This window comes from Natator depressus, chromosome 3, assembly GCF_965152275.1.
Source record: "Natator depressus isolate rNatDep1 chromosome 3, rNatDep2.hap1, whole genome shotgun sequence".
NCBI classification, from domain to species: Eukaryota; Metazoa; Chordata; order Testudines; family Cheloniidae; genus Natator; species Natator depressus.
In genome coordinates this window covers 19,815,208-19,842,126 of record NC_134236.1, presented here as the reverse complement: position 1 = coordinate 19,842,126, position 26,919 = coordinate 19,815,208, and the positions used below count along the sequence as shown (strand labels likewise).

General features: G+C 42.0%; 1 protein-coding gene across 6 annotated transcripts in view; it reads right to left on the bottom strand.

The window, feature by feature from the left end:
• Positions 1 to 24,499, bottom strand: part of ITSN2 (intersectin 2) — a 126,518-nt gene extending 102,019 nt beyond the window's left edge. For 3 of the 6 annotated variants that reach the window (XM_074947502.1, XM_074947503.1, XM_074947504.1), the window contains exons 1-2: positions 24,278 to 24,498; positions 9,485 to 9,548 (exon numbers count right to left, since the gene is read on the bottom strand). In XM_074947502.1, coding sequence (XP_074803603.1) covers positions 9,485 to 9,515 — 31 coding nt within the window. In that variant the 5' untranslated portion in view covers positions 9,516 to 9,548; positions 24,278 to 24,498. Of the gene's footprint in view, positions 1 to 9,484; positions 9,549 to 24,277 lie in introns of all 6 variants that reach the window. The other 3 variants (XM_074947500.1, XM_074947505.1, XM_074947501.1) reach the window with 3 other exon arrangements.
• Between the last annotated feature and the right edge of the window lie 2,420 nt (positions 24,500 to 26,919).

Below are 26,919 nucleotides of genomic sequence, written 5' to 3'. Positions count from 1 at the left end.
GCCTCACCAATTTGCATAGGTGACCACAGACCCAAACCCTTGGATCTGAGAACAATGAAAAAGCATTCAGTTTTCTTACAAAAAGACTTTTAATAGAAATAGAAGTAAATAGAAATAAAAAAAAATCCCCCCTGTAAAGTCAGGATGGTAGATACCTTACAGGGTAATTAGATTCAAAACATAGAGAACCCCTCTAGGCAAAAACCTTAAGTTACAAAAAGATACACAGACAGAAATAGTTATTCTATTCAGCACAATTCTTTTCTCAGCCATTTAAAGAAATCATAATCTAACACGTACCTAGCTAAATTACTTACTAAAAGTTCTAAGGCTTCATTCCTGGTCTATCCCCGGCAAAGACAAAATATAGACAGACACACATACCCTTTGTTTCTCTCCCTCCTCCCAGCTTTTGAAAGTATCTTGTCTCCTCATTGGTCATTTTGGTCAGGTGCCAGCGAGGTTACCTTTAGCTTCTTAACCCTTTACAGGTGAGAGGAGATTTCCTCTGGCCAGGAGGGATTTTAAAGGGGTTTACCCTTCCCTTTATATTTATGACAACTGCAGAAGAAATTGGGAGCCTAGCAGCAAAGAGTCTTGAAAATGTAAAATGCCTCTTACTGGTAGCCAGCTACTTCCCTGGAGGACGGGTAGCTACACAGCAGCCTGTACTGGTGGCAACAGGGTCACAGCATTTGCCTTTCAATTTGAGAGAAGTCTTCATATTTCTCAGACTTTCAGAATAGTGATTTCTTTGTTGATAGTAAGATGTTATTTTCTGCCACTTACCTCTATTTATAATTAAAACTATACTTGAGTAAGCTATGAATTTAATTAATTCCCCAGACATAATAATTCTAAATTGGAGCTGAGTTCCTGGTCCACGTGAGTCATGATAATAAGTAATTATATAATGCTTTTTAACTTCAAAAAGTATAACATTAAGCCTCACAATACCCCTATGAAGTTAGTTAATTAAATATTATCCCCATTTTACAGATGGAGAAACTTCAGTACAGAGAGACTCAGTGTCTTGTCTGAAGCCACACAATGGGTCTACATTCCACAGTTAGCTCGGACAATTGGCATCCCGGACTGAATATTTGTGTTAGTCTAGCCTTAGTATGAGCATTCCCACAGCAAAGCCCTACCTGCATCCTCACTATTTCCGCACTCGCCCACGTGTGTCGGGGCATAATCCACGGTTCTTTGTTCTGAGACATTCTAGGATTCTTTCCCAAGCAATTGTGTTAACTGTGGAAGAACTTGTCTGTCTCTCAAAAGGAACTGTGGGAAGGGCATTGGAGGACTATCAGCACTCAAATGATCTTGCCTGCTTCCTCACTGCAAAGTGGATGGATTCTAGCCTGAGCAAAAGCACAGTCCAAGCTTTAACCGACCCTCCCCCCTTAGCCAAGTAAACAAGCACAGGTTCAAGGCACAAATATGCACGTACCTTGAGGGCTGTGTGTGTGGATACTAGGGGGCTTTTGTTTGGTAAAAACACATGTAAGAGAATGGGCTGAGGCATGGTCTACACTTAAAACTTAAGCTGACATAGCTACTGTGGTCACGGGTGTGAAAAAAAATCCACCCCCCTGAAAGCCATAATTATGTTGACCTAACCCCCGGCATAGATGCAGCTAAGGCATCAGAAGAATGCTCAGGGAGGTCGAGTTCCTATAGTGGCAGAAAAACCCCTTCAGTCGCTGTAGTCTGTGTCTACATCACAGGGTTACAGCAGCATAGATACGGCACCATAACTATGCAGCTGTACTGTAAACATAGTCTATGACTATAGTATAGACATGCCCAATGAATGAGACCCTAACTTCCAGTCCCCTGCTTCAATTACCTGCCCACACTGCCTTGTCCTGTCTATTGACTCCAGAGAGTATTATTTATATTACCACAGCACCTAGGAGCCCTTTGTGGTAGGTGTTGTACAAACAGAGAACAAAAAGATGGTCCTTCAAAGAGCTTACAATCTGAGTAATTTATTATACCACAGAGAATGACTAGCTAGGTCCTTCCCATCTACGGCTCCATGAGCTATTGGGACAAATCTATTAGTTCCAAACTTTCCCTCATCTGTGTTTGTAACTTCTCTTACCAAAGAATTCTCTAATACAAATTTAGTGCTGTCTCATTAAAGCATGCCTATAACTGGAATGTAGAAGTTGTAGATGTAGATTGCTTTCCTGTCTTGAGCAAAAGAACTAAATGTCTTGATAGCAACAGTTCTGTTCCACCTTGTGTTTAGCTGTGACACTCTGAGTTAGTTTCCCAGATTTGAAGGAGAAGCTTGAAAGCCTGTAAAGCTGTGTAAGCTTGAAAGCTTGTCTTTCACCAACAGAAGTTGATCCACCTCGGCACTCACCTTGTGTCTTTGACAGCAACAGAACATTTACTGTTATTCTGAGGAATATGCACTTTTCAATAACCTTTTGTCATTTTCAACATGCAACTCTCCCCCCTCTTTCTTTTCCCCATTCTTAAAACTGATTACATAATGGTGTACTCACTCAATGGCAAGCACTTATTTAATTAAAGAACCACAGAATTAGAGAAATGAAGGACTGGAAGGCACCCGGAGAGGCCACCTAGTCCAGCCCCCTGTGCTGAGGCAGGACCAAGTAAACCTAGACCATACTTGACAGATGTTCGTGTAATCCTGTTCTTAAAAAACCTCCAATAACTGGGATTTCACAACCTTCCTTGGTAACCTATTCCAGTATTTAACCATCCTTATAGTAAGAAAGATTTTCCTAATATCTAACCTAAATCTCCTTTGCTGTAGAGTAAGCCAATTACTTCTTGTCCTATCTTCAGTGGACATGGAGAACAATTGATCACCGTCCTGTTTATAACAGTCCTTAACATATTTGAAGACTGGTATGAAGTCCCCCTTCCCTCATCTTTTCTCAAGATTAAATATGCCCATTTTTTGGAACCTTTCCTCATAGGTGAGGTTTTTCTAAACCTTTTATCATTTTTGTTGCTCTCCTCTGGACTCTCCCCAATTTATCCACATCTTTTCTATAGTGTGGCCCCGAAAACTGGACACGGTACACCAGCTGAGACCTCATCAGTGCCAATTATAGTGGAACAATTACCTCCTATGTCTTACATACAACACCCCTGTTAATACACACCAAATTAGCTTTTTTCACAACTGCATCACATAGTTGACTCATATTGAATTTGTGATCCACTCTAACTCTCTGGTCCTTTTCTCCAGTACTATTGCCTCCTATTGTGAAGGCTGTTTTGAATTCTAATCCTCTCCTCAAAAGTGCTTGCAACCCGTTCCAGCTTGGTGTCACCTGCAAATTTTATAAGCAAACTCTTTACTCCATTATCTAAGTCATTAATGAAAATATTGAATAGTACCAGATAAAGGACAGTCTTCTGAGGGATCCCACCAGGTATGTTCCCCTCAGTTTAACAGCAAAATATTGATAATTACTCTGAGTATAGTTTTTTAACCAATTGTGCACCCAGATTACAGTAATTTCATCTATTCTAAACCACATTTCCCTAGTTTGTTTATGGAATGTCACATGTGGGATTGCATCAACAGCCTCATTAAAATCAAGATATACCACATCTACTGCATCCCCCCTATTCACAAGGCGGGTACCGAAGTTCCCGTTATGGCTGCGCAGCCGCCTATTAAGCCCCGCAGAGGGGCTCAGTGCTGGGACAGGGAGAGATGCCTCCCTCCCAGCACAGCCCTGCCGTGGCGCCTCTCCCCGCCAGCCCCAGCACCAACCTACCACAGCACCTCTCCCCACCAGCCCCAGCACCGACCTGCCCCGGACTTGTGGCGGCTGGGGGAGAGGCGCCTCTCCCACCCCAGCCCAGGTGCTGCTGTGAGGAAAGAGAGCTGGAGGGGGGGGGAGGAGGGAGTCCTCTCTCCCCTCCACAGCTCCTGGGCAGCCTGCACCTCAAACCCCTCATCCCCGCCCCCCCACAGAGCCCATACCCCCAACCAGAGCCCTCACCCCTCATGCACCCCAACTCCCTGCCCCAGCCCAGAGCCCCCTCCTGCACCCAAACCCCCCCCATCCCTGGCCCCACCCCAGAGACCGCACCTCCAGCCAGAGTCCTCACCCCCCACCCCAACACCAACCCTTTGCCCCAGCCCTGAGCCCCCCCATTCCGAATCCCTTGCCCCCTCCTCATGAATTTTGTTATGTGCATCAATATGGAGGTGATGCGTCACACATCACCTCCATATTGGTGCACGTAACAAAACTTATTCCGCACATGCGTGGGAAAAATTAGAGGGAACACTGGCCAGTACCCTGTCAAAGAAGGAAACTGATATGACGTGACACAATTTGGTCTTGACAAATCCAAGTTAGTTCTTATTTATCACTAACTTATTTTTATCTACAGGGCAGAACACAATTTCTATTGTGGTGGCACCCTGCAGCTAGGGCCCCATTGTGGCACTGTATAAACACAGAGCAAAAATATGATCCCTTTCCCAAAGAGTTTACAATCCAACTAATTTTTTTTGCTTTTTACGTAACTGCATTCACCTTTTTATTTCATTAGTGTTTTGTTTTTCCATTCTCTTGTAGCAACAAGAACATCTATAAAACTATCGCCATTAGAACCTTGTTCATTTTCTTCCATTTCTCGCATACTTTGGTAATAAATAACTTGAAAACTAATTCCATACTGTTTTATGAAAGCCCATTCTGAACCAAGAAACAGTATTTCTCCTTGGAAAGCTGTAGTTATTATTCTAGTCAACAATGCTTGCAGACCAAGACTACTCTGAAATCAAATTTAACTTTTTCTGTTCCTTGTCTCTTGCCTCAATATATTGGTACACATACCAGGTTGAACCTAACGTCTTTCCGTCTCTGGACTTCAAGCACTACCACACATAAGAGAATCAGGTGGATCTTCAGACAAACTTAAGTACCTTTATCTCAGCTTTAGAAAGCAACTGCTATTATCCACTACTGAGAGAGAATAATTCTCATTTAGGGCAAATGCAGCAGATGATTCTAATCACACTGACATGCCTCGGCTAGTCTCCAGGACACCCAAGTAAGGCTAACATTATTAGACTGAACTCTATTTTCAATTAGTAAAATCCAAGTCAAGTCATGGGCTTGGACAAGTGTGGAAAATGAGTAAGTTATGTGTATTTTATGAATATCAGATGCATCTCAGTTAACCTGTGTGATATTATCCTCCCTGACTGTAAGGAATTAAACCAAAGGAGGCTGTTGGAGGAAAACAAACAGGAAAGGAAACAACAGTAATATAAGGCTGTGGTTCTCAATCCCTGGTCCAGGGATCCTTAGGGGTCTGCCAGTATAATCAAGAGGGTCTGTGAACTGACTGGTCCCTCCCAGAGGTGACGCATGGGGAGCCAGAGGGGGGAGAACCATGCGGGGGTCACATCCCGTCCCCCACCCCCGACTTTTCTGCCTTCCGAGGAGACTAGGGTTGCCAACTTTCCAATCGCACAAAACAGAACACTCTTGCCCTGCCCCCTTCCCCCGAGGCCCAGCCCCTTCTCTGAGGCCCCACTCCCCATTCACTCATTCCCCTTCCCTCTGCGCTCACTCTCCCCCACCCTCACTCACTTTCACCAGGCTGGGGCAGGTGTTTGGGGTGCAGGACGGGGCTCCGGGCTGGGGAAGGCGGTTGGGGTGCGGGCTGCTGTCTCAGGGAGGCAGTTTGGATGCGGGAGGGGCTCTGGGCCAGGGGGGTTCAGAGTGCAGGAGGGGGCTCAGGGCTGGGGCAGGGGTGCAGGATGAGGTCTGGGGTGCGGTCTCCAGGAGAGAGTTAGGGTGCAGGAGGGGGCTCAGGGTTGAGACTCGGGAGGGGGTTTGGGATGCAAGCTCTGGCCAGGTTGCACTTACCTCAGGTGGCTCCCGGAAGCGGCTGGCATGTCCCTCCGGCTCTTAGGTGCAGAGGTGGCCAGGGGGCTCTGTGTGCTTACAGAATCATTGGCCAGGAACCTCTGAGAGGTTCCCGGCCAATGGGAGCTGCGGAGCCGGCGCACGGAGTGAGGGCAGTGCACAGAGTCCCCCTGGCTGCCCCTGCACCTAAGGACCGTAGGGACATGCCGGACGCTTCTGGGAGCCATGTGGAGCCAGGGCAGACAGGGAGCCTGCCTTAACCCTGCTGTACCGCCAACTGGACTTTCAGTGGCCCTGTCAGCGGTGCTGACCAGAGCCGCCAGGGTCCCTTTTCAACCGGATATTCCTATCGAAAACCAGACACCTGGCAACTCTAGAGGAGACCCATCCAGTGGGGCTTCCACAAACTCTGCCCCCACAGAGCAATGGGAACGGGCAAGGCCTCTGGACACCAAGCAGCGAGGAGGCAGCAGCTCCCCCTAGCGACTGCACTCAACACGTGTCTGTGCATTGCGGGGAGGAAGGAAGCAGCAGGATGGCTGGCTGTGGGCTGAGGTCCCCACCCCCGCTACATGGAGCTAGTTCTCCTTCCCTGCTGCTGCAGTCCCAGCACTTCCCAATGCCGGCTTTGCAGAACGCCCACTGAAGTGAGACAGGGGTTGGAGGAGGCACTTCCTCCCAGAGCCCTGCCATACAAGGCTGGCCTAGCCCCCATATCTGGAACATTCCTCTCCAGTTACCTCTGGTCCCTCCCCTGCAACCATAGCTGCTGGATCCTGCCTACCCAGGCCCGTCAGACGGCAAGTTCCTCTTCCGGGGCCTCAGAGCCTGGCTGGGCCAGGGGAGGGGGAGAGGATTGCAGGGAGGCACTGATGGGCTGGCACTGTGTCCCAAACCTGTGCTAGCCGCACTGCCACCATGACAGGGAGTGCAACACTGCCTCCCATCTCGAGTGAGAGGCTGCAGGTACCCCCTCCAGCACCCCCAAATACCCCTCCCAGTATACCCACCCTTCCAGCACTCCCTAATACCCCTCCCAGTACATCACCCCAGCATTCCCCCAAATACCCCCTCCCAGTACATGCACTCCTCCAGTCCTTTCCCAAATACCCTCTGCTAGTAAACATACATCCCTCCAATACTCCCATATATCACCTAGCAATGCTGTAATTTATCATTAATATCAGGTAAACTGTCAATATTTTAATTTGATGTGTTTTTTGTTGATCTGTTAAAATAATAATAATTTCTCTATAGTAATATTTGTGATAACTACTAAAATAACATGAAAGAAACAAATAATGAGAAACAAAATAATAAGGGGGTTTGGAGGATCTGCAGGTGTGTCTGTTTAAGTTTAGGGGTCCCTCGTTAAAAAAAGGCTGAGAACCACTGAGGTAAGGTACAGTCCAAGAGAATACCAAGTGTCCCTGAGGAAACAATGGGGAAGCTATTAACTGGGCAATACCCCTTGCCTGGCTCCAGCTAGGCTGGGAAGGTTTATTCTTCCTAGATCAAAACCCAGGATGGCTGTGTCTACACTGCCACTTCCAGCGCTAAAACTTTAGTCGTGCAGGGGTGTGAAAAAACACACTGAAAAGCACCAGTATAGAAAGCGCTTTATCACCAGAAGCTGCACTCCCAGTGATAAAACTACCACCACTCGTTCGAGGTGGGTTTTTTAATTGCCAGGAGAACTCTCCCCTGGCAATAAAGCATATCTACGCTGCCTACATCACAGCACTGCCACAGCTGCGCTCTAACGTGGGAAGTGTAGACACACCTTCCCTACCCGGCCCTCCATACAGTTTTGCAAGCCCGATGTGGCCCTTGCCCACCCCTGAACTAAAGGCGCAGATTTCACATAGTAGACTGCAAACTCTCTGAGGTGAATCTCCTTAAGTTTACGTAGCATTGTTCCTCCCCTGAGTGCAGGGGAGAGGGAGCAAAGTTTGCTGTGGTACAGATTGAGAAGCCGTTCAGCTCCCCAAATCAGCAAATTTTTGAGATCCGGAGGCTCTGTACCTCAGTGCTGCTTCTCTGCCCCCTACAGCCTTTTCCCAGTGCCCAAGTGGACTGAAGGGATGGGGGGGGCAGCGTGTGAAGACAAAGCACAAGACTGTATTAACTTTAGGCACCGATTCACCACAGGGACAGTGAGGGGACAATGACTGGAGATAAACTAGCCCTGAATCACAAGAACGGTTTCCATGGAATTTGGGGTGGGGAATACTGCGAAAGAATCAGCACTTTAAAAATAAAAAACGAAAACGAAAAAAGCCCAACAACAGGAAAAATAAAACAGGACTCCACTAAGTTTCTATTTAAGTCTCATCTGTCCAGTGAAGTGGAAAAGACAATGTGGTACTCATCTTGTTTTGCCTAAGAATTCATGTATGCAATACATGGATTTATTTTGTTCTTACTTCTACTATTATACTAATTTTTAAAGCAATACTGAAACATTACTTCTGGATGCAGCTATAGTTGCCATTTACAGTGTAACAGTGTGTTGGTCAATAACACACTAATGGTTTTACACATTTTATTGAAAACATCCATAACATGGCTGTATAATTAAATTTTTGTCCTATAGTTAAGACTCAAAATATTTATATTTTGCATATAAAACACCTTATCCTAATTACCCTAATTTACCTTAATAGTTGTGAATTTCTAAATTAGCTACTAGAAACTCTTAGTTTTTCTTAAATTTATCACCTCAAACAACAAACCAGACAAACTGCACATTTTTTACCCAGCTGTCAGATCATCCCCCACTTGGCAGACAGAGTGTGCTTTGCCTCTAACCATCCCTTTTCATTTTTGGGTAGCTTTAATTATAGCAATGAAGTCACCAGGTAACATAGCATAAAAACTTCCAATTTCTCAGCAGATTTAGCAATATGTTTCTTTAAGGCAGACTATTTTCTTTAGAAACAAAGTGATCCAACTCACTAACACATAGTCAGAAGTTGCATAGCATCTTTTAAAGTTTTATCTGGAGTATGTCTTTGAAAGGAAACTGAAAGAAACATGAGCTTCTGCATTATTTGGCATGACAACAAAACATAAAATCAAGAGGGAAAATATTTAAGATTTATCTGCATATTTTGAGCACATTCTGCATTGATTATGAATAATCAATTAACTGAAATATTTTAGTTAAACTAAATAAGATTTACCATATCTAAATTAAAACATATCAAAATCCCATGCCATATTATACAACTTCAAATACCTATTCTGTTAATTAATGGTTACTTAGTTTATTCCTCATCTGAAGTCATTCAGTATTCAAAATACAGTCACATACCGGCATGTAATAACCCCTTAAATGATCTAAAATTACTAGATGCTCCAGCCACATGTGCACTCTTAATTATACTGGAGTACAAACTTGTGCTGAATTCCTAGAGTATAGACTATACATCAGAAGTTATAAGCAACAGTATATATGCTACAGCAAGTTGACCAAAACATTGAGGCATATGTTGCAATCAGTTAATTACTAATAATGTTGATATTAAATATAAAGACAAAGAAGAACTCTCCGAACCACATAAATGAACCCAGATCAAGCTACTTACCATTCATGGCTGTGGGAAACTGAGCCATCATGGTCCTGAATGTGCCTTGCTAGCTCTTAGCCATCTGCAACATAAAAACATTGTCCCATTAATAATGGAACAAGGGCAGAACACAGCTTAGTGCTCCTGCTGAGCAGAGGGAATGTCTGTCCTCTTCGGCTCACACTTCCGGAAGCAAACAATGCAGGGCTTCAAGCTGCTACTGAACATACTGAATTTGCATTTGGAAGTAGGTGGGAGATTTCTGTAGGTGGGAGATTTTTATTTAGTATGCAGTGCAGTCTTGAACCTAGGAGCACATTCTTAAAGGAAAACGGCATTCACTCTACAGTGTGTACTGCATAAAATACACACACACACACTGGAACATATACTGTACAGAACAATCCTTCACTGGAAGGAGGATGGACTAGACAACCTAACAGATTTTTTTTTAGCTTGAACTTCCATGATTTACATTAATATTTGTCAAAATTAAAATTATAGTTGTCATACTTGGAAATAATACTTCTGTTAATAAAATATTGGATAAATAACTTTCTACAGAACTTACAAAAGCTGATTAGTGGAAATGACCCTGCATACTTCATTCTGTAAAATAACTAGCTCTAATCAAATCATGCAGCAGTCTATTTTCCAGCATATAAAACAATATTGTTATAAAGTCAATTATTTTTATTATATTATCAAAAACAAAAAAGTATCATCATCAGAGGGGTTCTTAATATAACATACTTTCAGAATAAGAAATGTTAAAATGCTGCCTGTCACATTTTGTTTTGCTAGTCTGGTCACATTTTCAGAGCATTTAACATTTTATTTATTAGTTCTTTATATTTGCAAAACATTAACTAATTCTCATAGACATTAAGGTCAGAAGGGACCATTATGATCATCTAGTCTGACCTCCTGCACAATGCAGGCCACAGAATCTCACCCACCCACTCCTGCAATAAACCTCTCACCTATGTCTGAGCTATTGAAGTCCTCAAATCATGGTTTAAAGACTTCAATTCTCAAAACATTCCTCAAACTTAGACACTGTCCCCGTTTTACAGATGGGGAACACCCATAAAGAATTAAGACAACATAGACCAGGGCATTGCTTCAGAGAAAATCATTTCATTTTGATACGGAAAATTACACAAATCATCACCCTCCACCATGTAATTGTAAAGGCAGAAACTACTGTTCACTAAGGAGCCACAAAAGCTTTAAACCTGGAAACATTTTTGTAGTATTGGTACGTGATGTGAAATTCTCCATAACAAAGTGGCAATTTTATTCGGTTAAAATATTAAAAAAATACAATCCAAAATTTGAGAATGGGGGCAGGGAAGAATCTACTCACGAAACAGCACTAGCCAACAATAGCAGAATCCTGCAGTGCAGTTACTCATCCCAGTGTTCAGATGCTTCTAATATTCTAATTTCTGTATCACATTTCAGATAACTATTATGCCCACCCCCCCTTCAGTGATTTCAAAAATATCTGTTCAAATACATTTTCAAAAATATTAAAAGGTACAGAAACATTTTTTTTCTGAATGGTGTTGCTTATTCTGGCATATCTGATTGTTCTACTGATTGCAAAAAACCATGCAGTTGCTTCCAGAAGCATTCAAAAAATTTCCTTGCACAGTATGGAGCATTTACTACACACTTATGCACTAAATGGAAAATGTTAGGAATCACTCTGTACCAGTACTCTACATGTATATTCTGTACACAATATTTATAATGTTGGCTATACAATAGGCTAATTTTACATAAAGAATTTGCCTTCATTGGTTGGTGTGTGCATTGCATAGCCACATGTTGACTGTGATATATCATCCATCCCCAAACGAGTGAAAACCAATGCTTTAATCTAAACTTAACCCAGTATACACTGCTTAGATAGCTAATAAGTGAGGAAAGAATTACACAGTACAACTGGTTTTTATGTAACTCTCTTCACAGTAGTATCACGACACTTTACATTCTTTTTTTAATATAAAAATGGAAATGGATGGTGAATCCATTTATCAATCAAGTGTGATACCAAGGATCAATTGAAGAAAGAACAGAGGGAGGCAAAAGAAAGGCTGAAAACTTTTCCAAGAGAATGAGAACATTAAAATGAATTTGTTTATTTTTAGATTGCCTCCAACGTCTCTTCCTATGTCCTAAAAATGAAACAACAAAGGACAATTCCTCCCTATTTATAACTTCCAGCTGAACATAAAGTTCTATAAAACAAGCTGCACTTTTGAGAACTGCTAGAAAAGAACTCTAAGCTGAGATACTGCAATAGGATGAGTGTGTGAAGAACCCACCTGAAATCGACGGGGTAAAAGTAAATAGGGCGGTGCACGGACACCAGGGTCGATCTGTATGGGTCTTATTGCAGGATTGGGGTATAAAATTTTAACTGATTAAACCCATACTCTTGAACTATTCATTTTGTTCTCTCCTTTGCAGATCACTTTTTATTTTTAAAATGGGGAGCGGGGGAAATGCCTGACATTCCACCTACCCAATACTACCAAAAAATCTTTTTGGCTTGTTTTTTAACCTTAGGGTTACGAAGAACATCAAACTATAAAATAAATCCCTCCAACAACCCTGGAGAAAAAAGCCTAAACAAACAGCTAGGCCTTGGAAACACTGCGTAAGTCCACCAACCTCAGGCTTTCTGGAGAGGATGTGTGCCTGGGGAAAGCAAAAGTAATTTTCAAACTAGAGGGCCCTACTGGGGAATGCTCTAGCTCCAGCTTCCATATACCAAAGTCAAGCTATTGTCAACTCAAGCACCCCACCTGATCTCAACTGCCAGGTTAAAAACCATGAGGAGAGAGGCAATCTTTAAGATCCCATCTAACTGCAGAAAGCTAGTGTGTTTTATATCCCCATTACAACATGGTACTGCCAAACAAGGTTATAGCTGTGTGCATTACAAGACCATACCATGTTTCAGCCAGGCCTCATACTATTGTATTGTAGCTAGATCCTATCACACAGCAGCTTTCTGAAATGTAAGACCTAAGATGCACCAAATCTAAACCCTTAAGTGATAACCCAGGTAGGGAAGTGCCCCATGCCTGAAAGTCCTGAGAGGGAGAAATTGCACCTCACACAGAAGCAACCAGACTTCAGAATGCAGAAATGTAAAGGGACCCAGATAGAGTTCCTATGTCTCTGCATCAACTCGGGGGCCCTATGCCACCTCTTGTGTAGCACAGTTCCATTAGAGCCAGGCTGCCAGAGTCATACCCGCCATAAAGGTTTCTGAACCCAAAAGCATTGGGTGGGGTCTCCCACAGTATGAAAGGACAAGCTAGCAAACATAAATTCAGCATTGGTCTGTATTAACTTCTGTTCTTCATTTATTTATTTGCCTGTATTATTGCAGTGCCTAGAGGCGCCCAGTCCCCCTCATGAATTTGGGTGGGGAAAGGGGTAATTCAGTGCAACCCAAATAGTTCTACTACCCCTACATTTCCAACCAGGCCACTCACCGACCCAAATTCCTCAGATACAAACCCCCACAAAACTGTTTCCATGGGTCTGGGGGTAAGGAACATGCTTGCCACTAAGAAAGAACTCCAGTTCTATGCAGTCACAGTGTCCCTAAGGTTTGGATATTACTCAGAAATCGAAGTGCGTATTAGTTTATTTTCACAAATTCCAAGTCTGGTAATCCCTTAGTCACCATATAACTACATCCTAGCATCCTTCATAATAAAGCAGTTCCTCTTACTCTCAGTTGATGGTGCAATTTCAGTGAAAGAGAATGCATCCGATGAAGTGAGCTGTAGCTCACGAAAGCTTATGCTCAAATAAATTTGTTAGTCTCTAAGGTGCCACAAGTACTCCTTTTCTTTTTGCGAATACAGACTAACACGGCTGCTACTCTGAAACCTAGATCTACACTGGAGTTTCTAGATTAGAAATGACTCTAGATAACTTTTAAATTACAACAAAACTTGGAAATTTCCAAAGAACATTTTACATAACACCACAGATGGACACACTGCTGTGTAATAAGGTATGCCAAACAAAGAAAAGAATCCCTAATCAGAAAAGATTACAATCAAGTAACAAGCAGGTTACGACAAACACAGAATAGAAAATTACCTTTACAACTGGAATATTCCACACAAAGTTGGATTTGCTTGAAGTGTTTTGGAAGAAGGAATTTTGTTTGGCAAACATTAAGGTGTTCTAAGCATAGGGCATAAAATATGGAGCTGGTAAAGGAGATATCTTAACAAAAAAGTCATCAACTATCTCACACTAGTAAAGGGTACAGGCTGGCATAAAACCAAAGCCTGAAGTTAACAACAAGTGCAATCCAACTCAGGAACCTTTTGATTAGAAATTTAATGTCTGCAGCATAAGGCATCACAAATGATGAAAACAGGAAAAGTTGGATGTCAGTAGGTTCAAACAACAGAACTGACACATTCTTGTAAACAGATCACCTGACCAATCAATGTTTACAGCAGCAATTCTGCTCTCTCAGCCTGACCTAATCAACCGTAGTTTCTCCATTGTTTCCCAACACTTACTATAGTTTTGAAGTGAGGAAATGAAGAAGAGACTGAAGGAGAGAAGAAGTAAAAAAAAAGCTAGAATTAGAATATAAGAAAAAACTAATTTATTCATTCAAAATATGTTTACTTGTTCTCATTCTAAGTGAAACTTATATAGCATACGCTTTTCTAATATTTAATTTCTATCTGAAGCAATCACATACAAATATTTCAAAAAAAAAAACTAGCAAAAAACTGCTATAAGGCAGGAATGGTTAATTAGTTAAATTGTTAGGTCAAACCAGTTCATTTACAAGCAAGTTGATAAATATTCTGGAAGCCATGGTTCAGACACCCCACTCCTAAAAGAGCAACATAATTGAAAGGGGAAACGGTGGAGAAAAAGTAAATGGACAGCGAAAAATCAATCAGCAAGATCACAAACTCCAGAGGTTGCTGTCTGATTTACAAAGGAAATGTAATACGTACTGGCAACATATTAACCTGGAATAATGAACACTCTGGACTAAAAGAACTAATGTCCTAAACAAGATGTCTACACTATTGCTGAGGAAGCCAATTTTATTTTAATTTTTATTGGTAGTCCATTAAGTGTGCTATACGTTGTAAATGTTGATATGAATTACTGTATTAAATACCTGAGTCTAGAATGGATGCTAAAATAATAATTAAAAAATGATGGAGTATCTCAACAATCATAACTTTTTTGTGGCAGAGGGATTTCCCTGAAGCAGGTAATAGTTTTAAGTGAAAAATACTAGCTTTATGAAATATTGGTCAGTCTGCTAAGTTGCACAATTATCAGAACTATAGTAAGAAAGCACAAATATTCTCCTAAACACATAGCTATTGGGGGTGCAGGTGGGGTTTATTTAACAGTATCACTTTTAAACCAGCTACTCAGTTTCCTGCTATTATGCTGACTTACAGAGTTGTAATGATTTTAACTGGTACACAATGACAACAGGAAACCTACCTAAATTAAAAGTTAATTTATTGAATGAAGGCCTTGATATCTCTCTTCATTTTCTTAAATATTTGGAGTGATCCAACTGGGGCAGTGTGGGTCGACAAAAAAAAAAAAGTGGAGAAGAATAAACTACTCAGAATTACTGGCTATCTCAAGAACAGATTGAAAAGTGGTTCTCCTTACTTTAAGGAAATATCTGTTTTATACTTGTCACAGGTGAGGCCTGGACAAACTAAGAATTGTTAAGAAAGCAAAAAACAAGTTAACGGTGTGGATTAAATGAGAGCCAAAACACAAGCCAAGCAACAGGAACCAATTACATATACACAACGAAAGTATATTAAGTGATAAGGTTAGTTTTCCTGCCAGTAGGTACAATAATGGGATTTTTCACTACCTTAACTATCGTTGGCTTATCCTTACAAGCAGACAGAGCTAGTTCAAAGAAAACATTTAGGCTTAGTGTACACTACAAAATTGTATTTACATAGCTATGTCAGTTAGTAGTGTGAAAAAAAAAACACCACACCTCTAAACAACACTGCTACGCCAGCAAAATCCCCAGCATATATGCAATTATGCTACCAGAAAAGTGCTTCTATTGGCATAGCTAATGCCATTCAGAGAACTGGTTTACCTATGCTGGTAGAAAAACCTCCTTTTGTTGATATATGCCATGTCTATGCTAGAGGGCTATGTTGGCATAGCTACACTAGTATGGCTGTACCGGCAATATAGCAGACAAGCCCTTATTTGAAATCTCGGATTTTGTTGATTTTCCCTATTCTACGGCCAGTATCTTTAATCTGATTCTGAATCTTCTATTCTGGACATATCCATTGGAAGCCTAACCATATAGAAAAATCTCCTCCTATTTTTTCTCACAAGCAGAAATTAACACTGGAAAGCCCACCGTAAAGCAAGAGAGATATCTGTCTTCCTGATAATGCAGCAAATACCATGGAGTACACCACAGCACTATTTTCTCTTTAGGATGCAACAGATCTGCTCTTTGACTTTTTGTTCCAACATTTGTCCCAGAAAAAGAGTTCAAAGTATACAGTCTGTGGATCAAAGGAGCTTACTGCAGTTAAGCAGAAAAAGATATAAGACACATGAGAAATATATGGAGTCTTCTACACCCAACATCTCAAAAGGAGAATTTTAATATGCTGTTTATAAAATTCTTGAAGCATTTTTTGGGGGGCAGGGGGGAATTATTTAAATCTGGATTCACATTTCAAGTTAGAAGAACTGATGCTATATTTTTAACAACAATATAAAGTACACCATGTCCACATCAGCAGTTAGCTGTAACTGTTACTGGCAGAGTTAGTATGGTTTACCTGACCAGCACAGGCACGTATTTTTGTCTAAAAAGGAAGATGTACATCACCCAGGAAGCAAGACTGTGTAGCACTTTGCTTTTTAAAAGAACAACATATTTCTAACAGTCTTCAGTTAAGAATCTCAATCCACAGTGTGATAGAGGACTGCTACCAAAAACCGTTTTTAAATACAACTGTAAATTAGCATGATTAGAGTCTTAGTGTGACTAGGGAGCACATTTGCACGTGTACATGCCTGAAGATATTAGGGTGCCTTAAGAGAAATAACTAAAAATAATCTTATATGGGAAAAGTAAAATACTGATAAAATACCTGACCTGCAGTAGTATAAAATTATCTGCTTCTTAACAATTTTATTTTAATTTTCCGAGTCCTCTGGGTTATTCAGATGCGGAAGGGTGATGGAAACCATAGACAACACATTACTAGGGCACAATGGAGCTAACAGATGGGGCATTCAACTGGAATTTCTCCTTTCAACTTTAAACACGAAGTACCAAGGTCTACCATATACTAACACTTAAACCATTAGAAACAACAGCAAATGTATTTAAGGCTTTGTAATGGATTAGGTGCCACTTTATCTTGTACTGCAGGTTAAGTACACTAAATGATACCTAACTTGTCCTTGGACCAAGAGCACACATCCAGTAGAATGGTAATCGTATGACCTTAATTCATAATAATTGCCTAAACTAAATTATTTTTTGTGTGTACATGTTTTAAGTGAAGGGTAGTTTGTAATATCTTTATATAAATTATTTAAAACGATCAAAATTCTTGGCTTCCAAAATATTGGGCTAAAGGCAGTGTATTAAAAAAATCAGAGGGGGTTTGTAATGTCATAACATGCTGATAGCCATAATGGGAAATTTTTAGACTTGATGGGGATGTTTCAGAAGAGAATGACACACATCTCCTGTTGTCCGCCACTATTACTTCACTTTGTAAGTTTACAATGTTGTTGAATCACTTAACTACATATAGATAACATGAGTCATGATTAATGCCAAAGACTTCATAAACTTCATTTGCAGGTTAAGTGGGTGGCAAGTGCAACGTCAATAGAATTACCTATTAGAACTAACATATTTTAGCTACTATTTCTAATAGCTGAAATATTACTAAGATCCATACCAAAACACTACTAGCCAAGTTCACCGCTCTTGTATGTATGCCATCGTTTCATTTGCACCCACATACAGCAGCAATGTTTTTGACCCTAACTATTTAAAGTTGCAAAAAAATGAAAGGCTAATTTTCCAGTAAATGTTCTTTTTAATTTTGCAATTACATAATTCCAATGTGTTGTGCTGCTACTGTCACCATCTTGCTTCATTTGAATTCCATATGGTATTCTGGAAAGCATGTACAAAGCTGTTCTCAGCTATACATTAACAAACAAGTCTAATCCATTATTTCTTCATTCATCTACAGGAGACAAACAATTAACTTATACATGCTAAACTGTATTATTGCTGGGGATGCTTTTAGATATTTCTAAGTGATAAAAATATGAACTGTGTATATTTTTACAATATGTGAACCGGATACTATATTTCTGATATATCTTTTATTGCACTGTCAGTCTGAACAATGCAGAGCTATTTATTGGTGATCTCCTCACAGACCTTTTAATCTTGTACAAACTGCTCACCCCACAGCACTAACAGAAAGATGTTACCTTTCTAAATAACTATGAAATGTGAACTACAGCAAAACATGTATTTTTATAGAAAGAATCAAATATTCATAAAGAAAGAAAAACAACAATTTTGTTTGTGTTTGAACACAAATAGTACACAGAGATAAAGCAACACAATTGAGGACATTGCATAAAAAAGCCCTGACTACCTTTTAATCCTCAAACCTGAAGCATTAATAAAAATTAACATCCATACAGCACTTTTAATCTCCAAAGCACTTTAACATTGACTAAACTGAGCCTCAAGACACTTCTCTATCCTAATTTTCTAGCTGAAGAAAATGAAAGAGATTAAGTAACTTGCTCAGTGTTACAGCTGGAATTAGAACTCAGGAATTCCCAGCCTCTTATTCTTGGGCTCAGACAACATCTCTAAACCTTTAAAGAAAAATACACCATAATGCACTATTTTACTCACTGAAAATGTTTCTGAATTTACTTTTTAACAGTGCACTTTATTATTTAGCAGTGAAACATTTGTTTTCAGAAAGATTATAAGTCACGTCTCTCTTTCCAGTGCTATCTAATCAATAGAAGCCTTTCCACTGACTTCCATGAGCATTACGTTCAGTCCCATATCTCCATGACACTGTATACCTTTTAACATACACCACCTGAAAAATGAGCAGCTACAGAAAAACAGAAGCATCAAATAACATAGTGTTGTTGTTATTATTAATTATTTGTAATACTGAAGCACCTAGGGCCCTAGACATAGACATGCAGGGTGTTGTTGAAACACAGAACAAAAAGATGGTTCCTGCTCCAGGAGGGTTACAATCTAGATCGGGGTAGGGAACCTATGGCCTGCGGGCCAGATCCAGCCTATTGCTTAATTTCATCCGGCCCCCGGCAAGTCTTGGTGCCCCCCGCGGGTCTGGAGCCGCACGTGCTGGCTCGCGCCGCCATGGGTGGGAAGCCCCAAGCCTCTGCACTGTCCCCTCTCCCACCGGTGAGTGAGTTGAACATTTTATATTTCTCTCTAAAAAAAACCACCCTAAATTAAGTTGCTTTTTAGTTGTGTGTGGCCCGCAATTGATTATTTCTGCGGGTCAATGGCCCGTGATAGAAAAAAGGTTCTGTACCCCTGAGCTAGATGAATAAATGAAAGACATACTTAGATAACAAGATGTTAGTAAATAAGATACTTAACATTTTTTAAAAAGTAAACTTGGACTGGCCCGGCATTCAAGCAGTATTATATATGAGACTGGGATTTATGACTTGAGATAAGTCCTTAAGTTCCATGCTTGGGGGACTCAGGATAAGATTTTCAAAGGTACTGAGGCACTCAAAGATGTCTAGTAAGATTTTCAAAACACCGGGGCACGTTAGGTGCCTAATTCCCATTGAGAAATCAATCTGGCTTTCAAAGCACAGCAAAAGCTGCATGCTCAACCAAGGTGGAACAGGTCTGTTGCATCAGCTGTCACAAGGCTGGGGCACAGAGAAAACATGGTCTCCAAGAGCTTTCAAAAATACACTGGATGAGGCTAATATTGAACGAAGTTAATAATATGTGTTTACAGTTTAAAAAAATAGGTAACCTCACTTTCATTTTATACCCAGAGGTTATCACAATACATAGTCCAAACAATACTGTTTTATTGACAAATACACATACAACCTGAGAGGATCTTTGCATACTATATAAAATAAACTACAGTCATAAATAAAAAGGGACAACTAATCAGTCATCTTCTTAGCTAGGTACTGGGGGCATTAAACCCCCAGCACCACTCAGCCACATAAATCAAGAGCTCCAGTGTAAAACATTAAAAAGGAGGAATAGGTCCTTCACATACTCAGCGGCTCAACATCATTAGAATTTTTCCAAAATAGACTATGCTCATCACCACTTATTTCTTCTGAAACAGAATGGAGAGAAATGGCAAGGGCCATAATCTAGATTCTAGAAGCTATAGAGAGAGATGGAGTATTCTGAAGCTGAAAAGTGGTTTTCAAGAGTTAAAAGAAACAATCTGAAAACAGAAAACAATTAAAAATAGAAAATGCTGAGGCTAAATAGAAACAAAAATAGAAAAAGTAAGATTTAAACAAATAATATCAGAAAAAAGTATTAAATGTTTCATGAAAGTAAAATAAACAAATGGTTAAAATCGAACTAAAAAAATGGAAATAGGAAGGAGTAAAAATACCTTACAAGGGAAATAAGATAGGAATAACACTTTTTAAAAAATCAAGACACTTAGGTATGGAGTGAAATGAAAAGTGGGGACTAGTCAGGAGTCAGCTTATGTTTTTAAAAGTCTAATATTGTGCCCTTTCCCCATCTCATTTGCCCCTCTCCTGCAAAGTGATCTAAATGAGAACATCTTTCAGCAAGATCAGGGCTCTTGTAAATTGTCAATGAAAGCATGATCTCTCCAAGGCAGAGCCCATGCCCAAGATTTGCAAGAGCAAATAATAATTCTAAATAAGTCAATTTTGGGGTGTTCAACTTCAGTCTCCTTACTTAAAGGGGGCCTAATTTTAAGAGGCTGGGTGCTCATTTCTGGTGTCACAAGTTGAACAACCAAAAGACACTAGAAAATTTTGACATCTCGGCCCTTATTTTTTTTCATTTGCCTGAATGGCACCCAGTATACTTTTGAGTGCTCAGTGAATGAATACATAAATAACAATGCAAGATAAATAGCTGAGTAAAAAATTATGATAGCAAACAGGACTAAAACTTCATATTCAGTAGTTTATATCTTACTATGAAAATGAACTTAATTCACATAATAGTAATATGACAGCAATATAAATATATAATGTTTGAAAACTAATCTAGGTATTTGCATGGGCCCCATTGGGTAATATCCAAAACTCACAAAAGCCTTCTTACTAACAATATTCAAAATCAATAACAGCCCTCTTCTACTTTGGTTTATTTGACCTTGCCCACATTAAGGAGGGAAAAAAATCAGTTCCCATAATTCATTACTGGTGCACTCCTCTGGGGGTAGATTAGATTACATGGTTATAAATATGCATAAACCCTATCACTAGAACCTATTATTTATTTGTATTACACTAGCACCTAGGAACCCTAATAAAGCATCAAAGACGACCCCTGTATCCTGGATTCAGTACAGTCAGAAAACAAAGAACACACTCACTGTCCCAGAGAGGTTACAACCTGTCAGTCAGGATACAACAGGTAGACTAACCAGACAAACAGGGTGCAGGACTATCGAAACAAAATGGTCAGTTTAGGAGAAAAATGGAAGTCTCAGCTTCCCACTTGCCTAACCAATGCCAGCTGGCAGTGTATATAAGCATTACAGCAGCACCAGTGAAGAATTAAGGGTCCAAATATTGCATGTGTAGATGCAATCTTGGAGTCTGACTTGCATTTTAGGGCAGCAGTCACTCAAAAGGTTCTAGAGAGACAAGCATGATCTAGTCTTCTGAACACAGAAAAAAGAGACAAGAACTCCCGAGTTTCAATCCCAGCTCTGTCACTGACTCCCTGCATAGATTTAGCTAAATTATTCTTTGTGCCTCAGTTTCTGTGACGAAGTGGGACTGTTCTTAATGTTTCCTCTGAATATTGTGCGGGTGCCTCAGTTTCCCCTATGCAGTTCTTAAGTATCTAGATGGTGGGATAAGGGTGTATGATCATTGCAGAGCCCTACAGGGCAGGTGTGTGCAGGGGTCTGGACACAGAGAATGGCCAACACCCTGTTTCCTGGCGACTGATGGCCTGGCCCTTCCCCCCTGCAAGGTCAGAGCTAAAGGGTTGGAGAACAAAGGGCGCAGGTGACCTCCTGGCCCGGGAAAGGGACAAAGCCGAGAGAAGGAGGGGCTGGAGAGAGTTTCAGTTTGGGGCTGGCTGGGGAAGAGGAGTGAAGTGCAAACGTGGTTGTCTGGCTCACTGCCCCCCAAGATGGACCCAGCTGAGGGGTCCTGTTCTCTGCACCTACAAGCTCTGTTTTAGACCATGTTCCTGTCATCTAATAAACTTCTGTTTTACTGGCTGGCTGAGAGTCACGTCTGACTGCGAAGTTGGGGTGCAGGACCCTCTGGCTTCCCCTGGAAACCGCCTGGGCGGACTTGCTGTGGGAAGAGCACGGAGGGGCAGAGGATGCTGAATGCTCCAAGGTCAGACCCAGGAAGGTGGAAGTTGTGTGAGCTGTGTGTCCTGAAGACAGTCTGCTCACAGAAAGGAGACTTTCCCAGAGTCCTGACTGGCTTCATAGGGAGCAGTTCCAGAGCATCGCCCGGGGACTCCCTGACAGTTTCCTCTTCTATAAAATGAGAGTGACACTTAATGGCTTAACATAGGTTTTATGAAGACTGATTACTTGATGTTTATAAAAGCACTTTTTAGATGAAGTGCTAAGTATTATTAAAAGTAAAATCTACTTTCAAATTTTGCAAAGTGTGACTCGCGTCACACTCTATTTGCAAATTATATACTTTTAAATTATTATCCAAATTATAGTAGTGCCTAAAGAACACAACCAGGTCCCCTAGATGGTGGCCACATTTTATTTTCTATAAAACATTACAGTGCCAAAAAAAAAAAAAATGGACAGAAAAAAAAAAAAGATACCATTTCCTAAGGCATTAACCATGGAAGTTAGTTTTCATCCGCTCTTAATTTCTTCAAACTACTGGTTTTCATAATAGCCTAAGAAGCAAACCAATAATTATAATAATCTTCATTATTCCATTCTCTGAGATTCCCAGTATAGTCCATCTACCTAACCTTCCGAGGGTGTTGTCTTCTTATAGATTGTAAGCTCTCCAGGCACAGATGTTCTGTATGTTGTCTCTTATGGAGGCCTGAACCTGTTCTTTGTGCTTAATACCATTAACGTTAATCATTGCTACCATTTTCATTTCTTTACAGACTACCACACATACACACACATAATAGGGTTTACCAGCCACACTTTATTACTGAAATTATGAAACCAGCTCCTAGGAACAGAAAATTAGTTCCCATAGAAACATGCAGAAGTGCTTTAGCATCAGTAATTTTACTCCTCCGTCTTCCAAATCAGAGAGAACATGTGTGGGGGAGATTTGTAAACAATCCTCACTCATTTCTGACAGCTTTTAAAATTTAAAGGTAAAACTGACAGAAGTTGAATCCAGTACTCATCAGCTGTGTTCAAGAGGACATAGCGGTAAAATGCTGCATTGCCCCAAGAGCTTTGAAGGTTACAAAAAAATCACTTTTCATAAAAGAGAAAAGTGCACATAAAACTTTACTATTTTAAAAAAGGAAAAACTTTTAATGCAAAAGAAATGTCTGCTCGGCCTAATAAAAGCCGCAAACCTGAAACATTTCCTCATCCGCTGCCCATTTTGTTGCCAAAGTTCTATTTCAGTTATTGTGGTTTTAAACTTTTGTACTGCATCCAGCTGCACACTGTGATGTGAGCTAAATAAAATGAACAAAATCGGAGATTTTCTCCTCTGCTATACTGTGCAAGAGGTGCTTACACTAGAAAAGATCGAATCCTAGTCCCATTCCCCAGAGAAAACTTCAAAGAAGCAGGTGGGGGGGGGGAATCTCTCTCTCTCCCTCCTAGTCCTTTTAGGGTTCCAAGGTAACAAATGATCTAGAGAAACAAGATTAGAGGTGGGATTGATGGGCTAGGCCATATGGGGGCTCCCCATCCTCAAGCAGCCTCCTGCCCCTTAAATCCTTCACAAGCCCTCTCCAGCCCTTCCTCGCTAAACACCTCAAATCCCAGGCATGTGTTCCCCAGGCCATTCCCCACTTCCCAAAGATTACTGTTCACAACAGCCCTCAAACCACACCCTCGAGTCCCTCTCCAGCCCCGCCCCCAACCAAGGGCACCCCCACCTGCTCCCTCCCCAGCCCCCTCAACTAACCCCCCCTACTGCTCCCTCCCCAGATCCCCACCAACCAAGGCTACCCCTACCTGCTCCCTCCCCAGCCCCCTCAACTAAGGACCCCCCTACTGCTCCCTCACTGGACTCTCCCCCCCCCGCCCCCAAATCAAGATCACTCCCTACCTGCTCCCTCCCCAGATCCCCCCCCAACCAAGGGCACCTCCTCCCTGCTCCCTCCCCGGGCCCCCAACACAGCCATGGCCCTGTTCCCCGGATCTTTCCTCCCCAGGCCCCCCACAGGAACACTCCCCTAGCCCAGGGACCCCCACGCTCCTCACCACCACCACCCCTCAGCCTGCCCCGCCTCGTCCCCCGCCGCGCTCCTCCCGCGGGGGCCAGGGCTCTGCTCACCCAGCCAGCAGGCAGACGGCTCTGTCCTCTCGGACCCCCAGGGCTCCAACCCTTCAGGCCGGGGCCGGGCAGCGCGGAAGCCGCCCCTGGGCCTGCGGACGGTACCTGTTGCTCTGCTCGGGACTGGCCCCTTCCCTCCGCCTCCTCCTGCTGCGGCGCGGCGCGGCGGCGGCGGCGTCAGCCCGAGAACATGGCGGCGGCCTCGCTCGCAGGAACAGGGCGAGCTGCGGCAGGAGGGGGAGGGAGCAAGCGCTGCCAGCAGACACGGGCCAATGTGTGTGCGGGGCCAGGTCCGAGATACGAGCCCGCCGGAGATAAGCCTCTGGGACCAACGTGTTTAGCATCCTGGGTACCGGGCCAGGCCTGAAACACAGACCAGCAGCACCTCTGAGTGTGGGACCAAAGCATATGGCCTAACGGCACCCTAGGGTGCAGGTCCCAGGCTCAAGACATGGGCTAACACCATCCCTGGGTGTAGGACCAAGGCTAACAGGGCCCCTGGGTGCCAAGCCGAGATACATGACCCAGGAACTTCTCAGTGCCAATTGGCAGAGGGCACAGGGCGTGCCCAGAGTTTTACAGGGATCTTCTGAGTTGGAAATATTCAGAATAATTCACCAAAGGGTGGCATGGGAGGTCTCCACCAAGAATCAGTAGCTCATTGGTCATCCTAATCACTGTGAAATATATGTGTACTGATAATATTTAAGGAGTTATGTATCTATACTGAAAATGATATTTTTAAGGGATTTAAGGCAGGTCACGAGAAGGGGGCATGTTCTTTTCAGAGAGGAGGTAGCAGAGGCTTGTCTCTGTGTGGTCATGTGTGTATTGCGCACTCTGTGTCTTGCAATGGATATATATTTGCATAGTAAGGCAGATACCAGGTATAAGATTGCAAAATCTACAAGAGAGAAAAATCTACAGGAAAAAACAATCTGCATGGGTGTGTCCTGTTCATAACTAAAATCAAAGGATTAGTATGGTATATCAGGAAATGCAGGGAAACTCATAGATTCTTCCATCAAAGGGGCAAGCCAACAGCGTGACTTGTCTCATGAACAGAAAATTACAGCCAAGGGTGGCTGTAAAATGCCAGAAGGACTTTGGATGAGTATTGCTCTATAAGACATAAAAGTATCTAGTTAAATAAGTCTAGATTCTAGAAAGTGTGTTATGATTTTATTTTATATGTATCCACCTCCTTCTAATAATTCCTCTTGCTCCTACTAGAATCTCAATCCTTTGTTAAATAAACTTATGTTTCTTTTTACTATGATCCTATATAAGCACTGTGTGTTAAATGGAGCCATTACCTAAGGTGTAAGCAGGAAGTTGGGGTGTACTGTTCCTTTGGGAGCAGTGAATACTGTGAGTGTCCAGTGGAGTAGGGGCTGGACAATCCATGGAGATGCTCAGAGGGCAGGGAGGTTGGGGGGGAGGATGGAGTGTGCCTATTGCTAACCTGTAAAGAGACAGTGGGAGCTGCATAGACCTAGAGGAGTTGTGTTGCCCATTGCCAGAGGAGTTGGGGAGTGACCCCAGCAGGCATAAACATACTAAAGGTAGGTGGTAATGAGATGCATCACAGCCCTGGGTACCCCCCAGAAAGCATCACATGGTATACAGACTAACAGTGCCCCTGGTTTGGTGCCAAGCCATAGTGGCTAACAGGGACCTTAGGTGTGGAGCCTAGGCACAGAGACTAATAATGCCCCTGGGATGTGAGGTTGAGGTTCAAGACTCTGGCCAAGAGGTCCCTGGTGTATGGAGCCAAGGCCCAAGACGCTGACCCAGAGGCCTCTGGGGCAAGGCCTGAGACACTGGTTTCAAAGATTTTTAAAGCCAGATTACCTAGTCTGACCTTGATAAAACTGACCATAAAATCTTGTTGAGCAATTCTTGCATCAAGCCCATAACTTCTGTTTGAGCTATAATACATCTTTCAGAAAGATATCCAGTCGTGATTAAAAAGTTCAAGTGATAGAATCCACCATATCTTTAGTTAAATTGTTCCTATAGTTAATTACTGGAGCCAGTCAGAAAACAGGGGCATGGGGGGAAGGTGCCAAGGTGTCCACAGAACATTTTGATGAAACTGAAAAAAAATCATTTTTGTGTAAATTTTTCTTGGAAAATTTTTATTTTTCAATGAAAATTCAATACTGAAATATTTTGGCCGTAAACCTAAATTTGTAAATCCAGAAATGCTGCCGTGGTGCCTCATAAGAGTTGTAGTTCAGGGTGCTTTGTGCTTCCATTTCCTTGTATAGGCTGGGCTCCTTGGTCAGACTACATCTCCCATGGTGTGCAATGGTATCTCTTCATGGGGTACTAGTGTTGAAACCTTATGGACATCTACCAGCGATTCATCCAATCCCTGTTGTCCAGTCCCAGTTTCTGGCAGTCTACCAAATGCCCTAATTATTGCACTTGCCGAATACTGTGCAACAGCATGGGCCTCAGTCCTCACTGTGACAAGCTAGACTCAACAATCAACTCTGCCCTTCATATCATTACTGGTGCAACCCAGACAGCTCCAATTTCCAACCTTGTCTGGCATTGCTCCCCCAGAGATTAGGTGTGAAGGCAGTGCCCTGGCTGCATTACTGCGCGCAGCCAACTATCAGGACAGTTTACTT